Genomic DNA, 13,090 nt, shown 5'->3' on the forward strand with positions numbered 1-13,090 from the left:
AGGAAGACAAGAGTCACCTCTGCTGCGGAGGATAAGTTCATCCGAGTCACCAGCCTCAGAAATCGCAGGTTAACAGCAGCTCAGATTAGAGACCAGGTCAATGCCACACAGAGTTCTAGCAGCAGACACATCTCTACAACAACTGTTAAGAGGAGACTTTGTGCAGCAGGCCTTCATGGTAAAATAGCTGCTAGGAAACCACTGCTAAGGACAGGCAACAAGCAGAAGAGACTTGTTTGGGCTAAAGAACACAAGGAATGGACATTAGACCAGTGGAAATCTGTGCTTTGGTCTGATGAGTCCAAATTTGAGATCTTTGGTTCCAACCACCGTGTCCTTGTGCGACGCAGAAAAGGTGAACGGATGGACTCTACATGCCTGGTTCCCACCGTGAAGCATGGAGGAGGAGGTGTGATGGTGTGGGGGTGCTTTGCTGGTGACACTGTTGGGGATTTATTCAAAATTGAAGGCATACTGAACCAGCATGGCTACCACAGCATCTTGCAGCGGCATGCTATTCCATCCGGTTTGCATTTAGTTGGACCATCATTTATTTTTCAACAGGACAATGACGCCAAACACACCTCCAGGCTGTGTAAGGGCTATTTGACCAAGAAGGAGAGTGATGGGGTGGTACACCAGATGACCTGGCCTCCACAGTCACCAGACCTGAACCCAATCGAGATGGTTTGAGGTGAGCTGGACCGCAAAATGGCCAACAAGTGCTAAGCATCTCTGGGAACTCCTTCAAAACTGTTGGAAGACCATTTCCGGTGACTACCTCTTGAAGCTCATCAAAAGAATGCCAAGAATGTGCCTTCAGAGTGAATCTACAATTTTCATAGTCATGAAAATAAAGAAAACTCTTTGAATGAGAAGGGGTGTTTTTTTTTTTTTTTAAATTCTGTTTGTGAACATACAGGAAAGATATATATACATACATATATATATATATATATATATATATATATGTATGTATATATATATATATATATATCTTTGTACCATGTTAGCCAGTAGATAGAAGAATATTTAGAATTGAGAGTCCTCAGTGGTTGATACCTTTTAATGGCTAACTGAAAAGATGGTAACACATTGCAAGCTTTCGAGACTACTCCGGTCTCTTCATCGGGCCTAGACAGTCAATGCCTGATGAAGAGACCTGAGTAGTCTCGAAAGCTTGCAATGTGTTACCATCTTTTCAGTTAGCCATTAAAAGGTATCAACCACTGAGGACTCTCAATTCTGAATGTTTGTGAACATAGTAATTTAGCTTACAAAGCAGTGGTCCTGTGCTCTGATATTACTTGGAACCTGTAGCTTTTTTTTCTTTTGTATGTGTCTTTGTGTTGCTGACACCAGTGTTACCTAACACCATGGAGTGATTGTTGCTTTTGTCTCGGTTTTGTGGGGGTTGGTTCCCTTCAGTGCTGCCCATGGCTGTCTATTGTACTGATGCGCATATGATCAGGTCTCTTTTGCATTCCTTCTGTTAGGAGGTAAGGTGTGGCCTTAGCATATGCTGATTCCTGCCTGTTTCCTCCTAGGAGGCGCTCTATATCATCCTTTCCAGCTTCACCGGACTGCACAGACACTCAGGCAGGAGGAAACCGGGAGGTCCGTGTTCCAGTTGCAGCTCTTCACACGTTTGTAAGTAGCTTCTTGTAAGTCTTCTCTCTCTTCCTGATCCATGGTGTCATATTGTAAATGTCCGGCTGTAGCATAGGCTGAAGGTCAGTGATGAATCGTAAAAGGTCTGAAGCATTGGGTTCTCCTACAACCCCCATCACATCTCCCAGCAGCCGCACACATCCAGTCACACGTGAGATCGGTGTTGTTTGGTTGTAAAGGTTGCTGACACGATTAGGATTGTCTCCGTGCCGCTCGTCCCCGCAAGGTGAAGGGATAAGCGCTTTTTGAAGCAATCCTACATGGGAAGTTACAAGGAGATGGTGGAGGCAGAATCTTATATGCTACGTGATCTGAAGTTTTCAAGCTGAGACCTCATGTGCAGTTTTTATACCCCAAAGTAAACTGTATTCTCAACATCAGTACCTCCGTGTGTTCCAAGATTCTAGTTATATTGTAGAAATGGCTCTTCCTTTGCTTAATCTGTGTTTTGCTTTTAGGATGCCCATGATGGAGAAGTCAATGCGGTGCGGTTCAGCCCCGGCTCCCGACTATTGGCTACAGGCGGGATGGACCGCCGGGTAAAGCTTTGGGAGGTGGTTGGAGGTAAGTTCAGTAGGAAGCCAATGTCAAAAGTGGAAATTAAAGAGAAGGGAAATACATAGACCAAAACTCTCCTGACTGCAGGATTTGTCTGTATTTCCCAAGCTCTCCCTGTTGTCGGTGATGAACTGTAAAAGGTCTGATTACTCTGCTGTTCCCCTGCAGCCGAAACCCTCCCAGCCGCCCCTCATGGACACCACGCTCTAGTTGTGCTGTGTGTGTTTCTAGGAGTTGCTGACATTTTTGGGTAACCTGTATCTTGTGTCCAGAAGACACCGGACTCATGATGACGGACGTTATCCTACATGTTCCTGATGTCTGGAGGGGGCTATACGGGAACTGACCATGTGCACAGTGTATGATCTCTAGTTTTCAAGCTGAGACAACATGAAACATTATTGCCCCATGTTGCTGAGATGTGAAATCATTGTATGAAGGTGTCACACAACCATTTCTTGTGTTTTCAGATAAATGCGAATCAAAGGGATCATTAACAGGAAGCAACGCCGGCATTACAAGCATAGAGTTTGATAGCGCAGTAAGTGCATTCGTTTTTTCACACATGAAGATTCGGCGGTGGGATTAGATACGCTGACTGCATCACGCAGTGGGACTAGGTGTGCGAGAGGTATCACGTGCTGAGATTAGATACAGGGCTCAGAAAATGGGCTATTACGTGAAGAGATTAAACACGTGGACTGTATCACATGCTGGGATTAGATACACGGAGTGTGCCCAGTTCACAGCTGCAGGCAGCATCAATGAGGGAGATGCGGTCGGACATCTACCGTAGACTCCTATGCCCAGGGGCTTTTGTATTTACAATGTGTAAGTGTTGTGCTCACATTTTACATACCAGCAACTAAAATGGCAGACCCCAGCGGCTGCAGAAAAATTGGCAATTCATAACTGAGTCAATTAAAAAATCAGACCACGCTCTGATGACATCCAAGTGCGGTCTGACTTTCTTGGACTGTCTGAAATTAGAAAGTGGGGAAGGCTTTTCTTTTTCACATACGAGAAAAACTGATGAAGTTCAAACCAAACTGATCAAAGATCTGATCCAAGAAATCGGTCTGTTTTTCTTGTATGTAGAAAAATCGGATATAAGCCCTTAGTCTGATGAGAGGAGCTTTCAGCTGAGCACTTCTGCCTCTTTGAGGTCCAGAGATCCCCAAAATCACTAAAACAATCAGAAGTACAAGTATGCTGCAAGTGCAGATTGCACACAGCTATAGAATGCCACACAAACTTCTATGTGGATGAAGTGATCTAGATATTAAAAGGGGTTTTTGTCCAACAAAGTACATTTTTTATCAACAGATCTTGGAATAATAATCATTTCCACAATTGAATGTGATGAAATAAAATGTTCCTGTGTGGAGATAATTTTATAAATGTGCCCCTGCTGTGTACTGTGTAATGTCCGTGTCTGACCGTACAGGAACATGGTCTGATCCTACCACAGCTCCTGGGCAGGGGAGGAAGGTAAAGTGCGTATACAGACAGGACAGCACAGGATCACAGCTGCTGCTGTTTTTGAGGGAAAACTTGTTTAAAACCAGACAGGGAAATGTTTTACATCGCAGAAAGAATCAGCTGTGATCTCGTACTGTCCTGTCTGTATACTCAATTGCTTCCTCCCCTGCCCAGGAGCTGTGGTATGATCAGACCATGTTCCTGCACGGTCAGACACAGACATTACACAGTACACAGCCGGGGCACAATAGATTATATTAGCACAGGAATAGGTTTTTTTTTATAAAATATCCTATTTTGGAAATTTTTATTTTTTGCCAAAATCTATTGATTATAATGTATTTTGTTCTTGGGGAAAACTGTGTGGCAGCCTATAGTTTGTGTGCATGGAACAACCTCTTTAATACTGAGGGCAGAGGGACAAAGGATGACCTGTGCTGAGCATTTGAACATGTATGCTGTATTTCTTCTCTTCTAGGGTTCCTACCTTTTGGCTGCATCTAATGATTTTGCCAGCAGGATTTGGACGGTTGATGATTACCGCCTTCGGGTATGGCCATGATGGTTGTTTTTTTTGTGGAACTTTATACCACAATGAGTTATAAAACTGATATCCAACACATTATTATCTTACACCGTGGAATAACCACAGACTTGAGTCACACACTGCAGTGAGCTCTACTACAGCCCTGTCCAATAGAATCAGTCACCAGGCTGAGCATGTTAAACTGGTGGTGTCATGGAATAATGCCTGAACAGTTGAGGATCACGTCGTCTTTTCCATTTCGAAGATACTAGCTACAAGTTTAGGTTATAATTTGATTTGCCCAACAATTGATACCAAAAATTTGGACCTTGGGGAATGAGTACTGCTTTCCCAGCATGAGGTTGATTAATGGTAAGCAAAGCAGCAACCTTTAGGGGAAAGACGAATATGCCCTCGTCGCTGTGTATCTGTGTGTGATCTACAAAGTGCTGTGACTAGAGCATAATAGAGTGTGACTACGCACACTATTCATCTTGGGGCAGCCATTGTGGGGGTAGGTGGATGCAACAGAGCTTACATCATGGGGAAAAGAGAGCTAAGGTTGTATTTGTAATGAGACACACTTCAGCTCTTCTGTACTGCCCCTCCCCCCACACTGACTGCCATACCCTGAAAGGTGTTGGTAATTGCACTCCTCTCTACTCTGCTCCTTGCACTTAGTCACACATCGCTCTGCAGTGAGAGCAGGCGGTCTGTCATTACATCTCACCCATTCTAAGCTATTGTGGGGACGTGTTCTTTTACTGTCTTGAATTAATTAGCCCCCTCCTCAAAAACGCCTTCATGGCATCCCAAACTAGATTATTAGGCGCAGACCACACATTACTGTCAAAGAACTCCACTTCTTTAATATTGCTGCAATGAATGAGCTTGAGCCAAAATGGATTAAGCTTCGAGCCAAAGGAGTGTGGAACCTTTAATGGATCTATCTGTATCTGAAATAATATAGGAGAGTGATCTGATACGCATCTAGGGGAGTACTCCATGTTTAACATACAAGGAGCCATATCATTGCGTAACACTATCTATTCTTGAAAGGGAATACAATTTCGAGGAGGCATACGAGAATGCTCTTCCGGATGGGAACTTTTCCCTCCTTATATTTATTAAAGGCCCCTTTACATTTAGCGATGCACCAGCGATCCCGACCATGATATGACCTAGTCAGGATCGCTGGTGCATCGCTAAATGGTCGCTAGTGAGCTGCCAAACAGGCAGATCTCACTAGCGATGCAGCAGCGGTCGCACTTACCTTTCAGACGCGGCGAGGGTGTCAGTCTTCCGCCTGCGTCCATGGCTCGCTCGTCGGCGCCAGCAGGAAGCCGACGACGAGAAATGGACCAGGCCGATCTCGCGCGATCAGCGATAACCAGCAGGAGAGCCGGTCGGAGGTAAGTAACACATGTAGCGATATCGCTAGCAATATCGCTGCTGCGTCACAAAATCGGTGATGCTTTAGCGATATTGCTAGCGATATCGCTATGTGTAAAACCCCCTTTAGCCTAGCTCACTAATAGGATCCCTGGAGGAGATGACACTTTGTCTTCCTTCGGTCGGCTTATCTGTACCAGGATTGCAAATATTGTTAAGGCTAGTTTCACATTTGCGCTTTTGAGCGCAGCGACGGCCTGCGTGCGTCCGCCGCTAAGCCCCGCGCCTCCGCCGGTAGCTCTGCCTACCGGCGCATGACGCTGCATGCGTCCTGCGTCCCCTATCTTTATCACTGGGGGCGCAGGCCGTGCGCAGTATGCGTTTGGCGGCGCATGCGTCCTTTTCACGGTGCGCCGACCAGCGCTAAACGCAACCTGCTGCAGTTTGGTTGCGCTCGGCGCACCGTGAAAAGGACGCATGCGCCGCCAAACGCATACTGCGCACGGCCTGCACCCCCAGTGATAAAGATGGGGACGCATGCAGCGTCATGCGCCGGTAGGCGGAGCTACCGGCGGAGGCGCGACAGGGGGCGGGGCTTAGCGGCGGCCGTGTGCAGGCCATCGCTGCGCTCAAAAGCGCAAATGTGAAACTAGCCTTAGTCCCCCATTACTATTAGAGGTATGATGAGCAAGTTTCCTATGATTCTCTTGAGAGGGATATTCGAATACGGAGAAGGAACATATACCATTACAATGATCTACTTGAATTGGGTAATTGTACGCCGTCCCCCCGACAAACCTCCCCTCGGCATCTTTAAAAGAGTCTACAGTACAGACCAAAAGTTTGGACACACCTCATTCAAAGAGTTTTCTTTATTTTCATGACTATGAAAATTGTAGATTCACTCTGAAGGCATCAAAACTATGAATTAACACATGTGGAATTATGTAATTAACGAAAAAGTGTGAAACAGCTGAAAATGTCTTATATTCTAGGTTCTTCAAAGGTAGCCACCTATTGCTTTGATTACTGCTTTGCACACTCTTGGCATTCTCTTGATGAGCTTCAAGAGGTAGTCACCGGAAATGGTTTTCACTTCACAGGTGTGCTCTGTCAGGTTTAATAAGTGGGATTTCTTGCCTTATAAATGGGGTTGGGACCATCAGTTGTGTTGTGCAGAAGTCTGGTGGATACACAGCTGATAGTCCTACTGAATAGACTGTTAGAATTTGTATTATGGCAAGAAAAAAGCAGCTAAGTAAAGAAAAACGAGTGGCCATCATTACTTTAAGAAATAAAGGTCAGTCAGTCTGAAAAATTGGGAAAACTTTGAAAGTGTCCCCAAGTGCAGTGGCAAAAACCATCAAGCGCTACAAAGAAACTGGTTCACATGTGGACCGCCCCAGGAAAGGAAGACCAAGAGTCACCTCTGCTGCGGAGGATAAGTTCATCCGAGTCACCAACCTCAGAAATCGCAGGTTAACAGCAGCTCAGATTAGAGACTAGGTCAATGCCACACAGAGTTCTACCAGCAGACACATCTCTACAACAACTTAAGAGGAGACTTTGTGCAGCAGGCCTTCGTGGTAAAATGGCTGCTAGGAAACCACTGCTAAGGACAGGCAACAAGCAGAAGAGACTTGTTTGGGCTAAAGAACACAAGGAATGGACATTAGACCAGTGGAAATCTGTGCTTTGGTCTGATGAGTCCAAATTTGAGATCTTTGGTTCCAACCACCGTGTCTTTGTGCGACGCAGAAAAGGTGAACGGATGGACTCTACATGCCTGGTTCCCACCGTGAAACATGGAGGAGGAGGTGTGATGGTGTGGGGGGTGCTTTGCTGGTGACACTGTTGGGGATTTATTCAAAATTGAAGGCATACTGAACCAGCATGGCTTCCACAGCATCTTGCAGCGGCATGCTATTCCATCCGGTTTGCGTTTAGTCGGACCATCATTTATTTTCCAACAGGACAATGACCCCAAACACACTTCCAGGCTGTGTAAGGGCCATTTGACCAAGAAAGAGAGTGATGTGGTGCTACTCCAGATGACCTGGCCTCCACAGTCACCAGACCTGAACCCAATTGAGATGGTTTGGGGTGAGCTGGACCGCAGAGTGAAGGCAAAAGGGCCAACAAGTGCTAAGCATCTCTGGGAACTCCTTCAAGACTGTTGAAACACCATTTCTGGTGACTACCTCTTGAAGCTCATCAAGAGAATGCCAAGAGTGTGCAAAGCAGTAATCAGAGCAAAAGGTGGCTACTTTGAAGAACCTAGAATATGACATATTTTCAGTTGTTTCACACTTTTTTGTTAATTCTATAATTCCACATGTGTTAATTCATAGTTTTGATGCCTTCAGAGTGAATCTACAGTTTTCATAGTCATGAAAATAAAGAAAACTCTTTGAATGAGAAGGTGTGTCCAAACTTTTGGTCTGTACTGTATATGCGTAAAAAGGATATTTTTATGTACTAAAAGGCTAATTCCTATTGAGTAATTGGCATACACATGGTTGAGGCTATAACCACATCAGGACTTGTACAGAAAAAGTAAGGCTATGTTCACACGTTACCTTTTTTCTGTGCATTTGCGGCATTTTATTGTCTCTACCAAAAACGCAACAGAACCTGACGCCTGCTTTTTTTTTTTTTTTTGCTGTGTTTTTGCTCTTACTCATTGCTTTCTTATAGGTGAACAAATTTTGTACGTGACATGCTGCAGTTTTTTAAATACACAGCCGTTTTCCTATTCAGGCAGGAAAATAAACCAATGTGTGTGCACGAGATTTCTGAAATCTCATAGCATTTGCTAGTACTGTAAAATTCAGCTTAAAATTTGCATAAAAAAACAGCAAAAACGCAACGTGTGAACATGGCCTAATGGAGTAATTTGTCATATACATCTCTAGCAGGCCTGTGGTTGCAGGGTTCATTTTCCAGATATACTTAGGTTGCTTGCCCTTTAGACCAGTCTCACAGGCCATGAATGTTCCAAGAGAAATTTTAGTTAGATCCATTCTGTAAACAAAACAGTAGATGCAAATATCAAGACCGTTTTAATTTTTGCCCACTTAAGTATTACCAAAAGCTATTGCTATTATGCACCATAGCAGCGCCTCCCTTATCTCCCACCCAAAAACTCTCTACCCTCCCAAAGTGATGTAATCCTACCCTTAAGCATAAGGGATGGGGCACATAAAACACCTAACCATTCGTTACACTGTTTTATAAAGATTAGGTCCAGTGTCTCACGAGCAGAGCTCATCCCATTACGGACAGGGAAACCGCTAGAGATAAGACACCTTGCAGGATCAAGGTTTCAATCCAAATACGGTATATATCATACTGTATGTCAGGCGTCTAGTTTCCATCTTCATATCCCATCTTTAATTCAGGCCCTCGCGTCCTGCCGAAACTGACGTTCTTGAGTGTCCAGACATCCTTGGGAGAATCTAGGAATGAAGTTGAGCCCACAGCCACCACTCTCAATTTATCAGGATAAATCCTACAATACTCTAGTCCCGGTGCCCTCAATCTCCTTTTTATATTCAGAAACCAGGATCTCCTGTGTTCCTCTTCCTCAAAGTTTGGAAAACATAAAATCTGTTCTGTCCCCACATGAGGTGAATGGTGGTATAGTTGATTGGGGCTGGGAGATATTCCGACCTTCCGTTTCCTCAATGCAGGGCAGACAGGACCATGTTGCTCAGCGTCCGGAGATGTTGTGAGTTCATTTTTCCCTTCACCATTGAGGTATGATGAACTCCCTCCTCTGGTGAAGGAAGGTAGTGAGGCCGATTACCACACACCTGGGCAGCTAGATGATGACTGGGTGGCTGGAATTGAGGACTGGATATAAGGCTGCCGACACCCTTCTTCCTGGCTGGTGATTTTCCTGCTGGATTCTTGGAGACCAGTCTGATTCCTGCATCTCAAAGCTAAGTTTTTCTGCTCTGCTTTGTACTCTTCAGTTTTGTTTTTGTTTTGCCTTGTTTCTTGGGAAATTCTGCCATCCCCGGCCGGGGGTGAGCTGAATTCCATTTTTGTCTCTGATCTGTTGATCTTTTGCTCTGTCTTCAGAATATACCTGAGTGCTGATATAGTCTTTTGAAGCCTAGCGACTTCAGGGCCTGTTTTTCACATGTTTTGATTTTGTGGTCTCTTTTCTTCCGGGCACTAAGAATGTCAAGGCAGACGCCCTCTCTAGGAGTTTCCTTGCTGATTCTCCTGTTGTGACTAAGCCTGCTACCATCTTAGGCGAGGGGGTAGTTCTTTCTGCCATCTCGCCCGATTTGAGACGTGCTCTGGAAGAGTTTCAGGAGGACAAACCTGAGCGTTGTCCCAGTGGAAAGTTGTATGTTCCTGACCAGTGGAAGAAGAGAGTGATGTCTGAAGTTCATTGCTCTGCATTGGCTGGTCATCCAGGTATTTTTGGTACTAGAGATCTGGTGAGTCGGTCTTTTTGGTGGCCCGCCTTGTCTCATGATGTCAGGAATTTTGTGCAGTCCTGTGGGACTTGCTCCCGGTCTAAACCTTGTTCTCGCTCTAGTGGCTTGTTGATGCCTTTGCCGGTGCCCAGGAGGCCATGGACCCATATTTCAATGGATTTTATCTCTGATATGCCTGTCTCTGAGAATGACTGTTATTTGGATGATTTGTGATAGATTCTCTAAGATGGTCCATCTTGTACCACTCCCTAAGTTGCCATCTTCCTCTGAGTTGGTGCCCTTGTTTTTGCAACAGGTGGTTCGCTTGCACGGGATTCCTGAGAACATTGTATCTGACAGAGGAGTTCAGTTTGTGTCTAGATTTTGGAGGACTTTCTGTTCCAAGCTGGGAATTCAGTTGTCCTTCTCCTCTGTGTTTCACCCTCAGATCAATGGGCAGACGGAGAGAACAAACCAGACTTTGGAGTCGTATTTGAGATGTTTTATTTCTGCCTATCAGGATGATTGGGTTTCATTTTTGCCCTTGGCCGAATTTGCTTTAAATAATAGAGCTAGTTCTGCCACTTTGATGTCACCTTTTTTGTAACTTTGGTTTTCACCCTCGATTTTCTTCAGGGCAGGTGGAGCCTTTTGCCTGCCCAGGTGTTGACACTGTGGTGGAGAGAATGCACCAGATCTGGGACCAAGTAGTGGATAAGTTGTCTCTCTCCCAGGAAAAGGCCCAGCGGTTTTCCAACCGGCGTAGGACCGTTGGTCCCCAGTTTAAGGTGGGTGATATGGTTTGGTTGTCATCAAAAAATATCGCTATGAAGGTGGCTTCTCCTAAGTTTAAGCCTAGATTTATTGGACCTTACAAGATTTTGGAGATTATTAATCCGGTCTCTTTTCGGTTGGCTCTTCCTGTCACATTTAAAATTCATAATGTGTTTCATAAGTCCTTGTTGAAGAGGTTTGTTGAACCAGTAGTTCCTGTGGTGGCACCTCCTGACCCTATATTGGTTGAAGGTAACATGGAATATGAGGTAGAGAAGATACTGGATTCCCGTCTGGCTAGACAGAGACACCAGTATTTGGTTAAGTGGAAGGGTTATGGTCAGGAGGATAATTCCTGGGTCTCTGCCTCTGATATTCATGCCGAAAGATTGGTGCGTGCCTTTCATCGGGCTTACCCGGATCGCCCTGGTGGCATGGATGAGGGTTCGGTGACCCCTCCTCAAGGGGGAGGTACTGTTGTGAGTTCATTTTTCCCTTCACCACTGAGGTCTGATGAACTCCCTCCTCTGGTGAAGGAAGGTAGTGAGGATGATTACCAAACACCTGGGCAGCTAGATGATGACTGGGTGGCTGGAATTGAGGACTGGATATAAGGCTGCCGACGCCCTTCTTCCTGGCTGGTGAATTTCCTGCTGGATTCTTGGAGACCAGTCTGATTCCTGCATCTCAAAGCTAAGTTTTTCTGCTCTGCTTTGTACTCTTCTGTTTTGTTTTTGTTTTGCCTTGTTTTTTGGGAGTTCTGCCATCCCCGGCCAGGGGTGAGCTGAATTCCATTTTTGTCTCTAATCTGTTGATCTTTTGCTCTGTCTTCAGAATATACCTGAGTGCTGATATAGTCTTTTGAAGCCTAGCGACTTCAGGGCCTGTTTTTCCTATCAGTCGGTTGGCTCATTTTGATAGGGTTTTTGCGGATGGCAGACAGCAGCTTTCCTGTCCTGTCCTGTGTAGTTAGCTTGGGCCCCATTATTTGCTCAACCTATCTTTCTATCTGTGTTAGTGTTTTCATCTTGCTTCACCGTCATTATATGTTGGGGGCTGCCTATTGCTTTGGGGTCTGCTCTGGGGCAGTTTAGTTTTTCCCATTTCTGTCTTTAGGCTATGTAGTTCTCCGGCTGTGATCGAGGGGTCTAGGGCACCGTAGGAACCACCCACGGCTACTGCTAGTTGTTGTGGATAGGTCCAGGGGTCTGCAATCCGATAGCTGCCAACCTCTGGTTTTTCTGGACTTAGCTGGTATTTTGTTTTTTCCTCCTTCGGTGACTCATCATAACACGGAGAGATGATGCACACCAGGGATTGTGAAGTCCAGACTTGTTTAATTGGAAATCTGGACAAATAGCTTATGAATGGTAATACAATAGGTTCTCCAGAAATGCAGAGTGTTAATCAAAGTGATACAGCAAAGTGGTCGAAAAACTGATGCCTTTCACAGCTGAGTACAAGCATGTCTCTCCCAGGTGAAAGTGAAACTAACAATGGCTGGAAGCAGGAAGAGAAGGCGTAACCTCTGAACCGGAAGCGAAAGTCATGTACAAGAATTAATTAGCTGCAGGCTGCCATACAGAAAAAAGACCAGCAGGTGGCAGCAGAGCAAATGCAAGACAATTATACACGGCATGGAAAATAACACAATCTATGGAAACCATAAAAACATAACTTGGGCGTAACAGCATAACATCAGCTGCCCACCATGCTGGATATCTTTCTTTTCAATTGCCTTCCTTAATGTAATGTCTGTCTTTATAGTGTAAAATTTTAATTAGGATAGGTTTGGGAGGCCTACACACCAGCCCAGGTCTTGTGGGGACTCTCCACTGTGAACTGCAGGGATTACTGTGAATGAGTGGCCATTTCAGAGGAACCATCCTCTTCCTGTGCTGTGGGGGCGTAGTATCTGGATCTTTTTGGAGACCTCTGAAGCCCTTGTGGAATTGATCCCGACTTCTGCCTACATGGGGACATGGCGAGTGTTTTGTGAGCAAACTGCTCCAGCCTTGCCGCTTCATCCCCACCATTTTCTCCCTACCTCATCCCACAAGGCAAGTGGGTGCCATCTTTGGAGTATGTTTGCTACTCTCCCTCATCTTTCTGTATATAGAGATATATATATATACCCAAAGTCCAACACTCTTCAATATTTACATCAACGAGCTGTCCACCGCTCTGGAATCTTCCACAGCACCAGGTCTCACACTCCATGACGCCCAGGTGAAATTTTTGCTGTATGCAGATG

The 13,090-nt window shown here is 45.2% G+C and overlaps 1 protein-coding gene and 2 non-coding genes across 5 annotated transcripts in view; all 3 read left to right on the forward strand.

The window, feature by feature from the left end:
• The window catches only part of ATG16L1 (autophagy related 16 like 1), a 93,289-nt gene that overhangs the window by 60,796 nt on the left and 19,403 nt on the right, over positions 1-13,090 (forward strand). For all 3 annotated transcript variants that reach the window (XM_073581252.1, XM_073581253.1, XM_073581254.1), the window contains 4 exons: positions 1,548-1,650; positions 2,130-2,235; positions 2,700-2,770; positions 4,190-4,261. In XM_073581252.1, the coding sequence (XP_073437353.1) occupies positions 1,548-1,650; positions 2,130-2,235; positions 2,700-2,770; positions 4,190-4,261 (352 nt within the window). The remainder of the gene's footprint in view (positions 1-1,547; positions 1,651-2,129; positions 2,236-2,699; positions 2,771-4,189; positions 4,262-13,090) is intronic.
• LOC141095382 (small Cajal body-specific RNA 6) lies at positions 1,733-2,004 on the forward strand. The gene has a single exon (XR_012233372.1).
• On the forward strand, positions 2,348-2,617 carry LOC141095383 (small Cajal body-specific RNA 6). Its single transcript, XR_012233373.1, has one exon.

This window comes from Dendrobates tinctorius, unplaced genomic scaffold, assembly GCF_039654945.1.
Source record: "Dendrobates tinctorius isolate UK_male_01 unplaced genomic scaffold, ASM3965494v1 ptg000069l, whole genome shotgun sequence".
Taxonomy (NCBI): domain Eukaryota; kingdom Metazoa; phylum Chordata; class Amphibia; order Anura; family Dendrobatidae; genus Dendrobates; species Dendrobates tinctorius.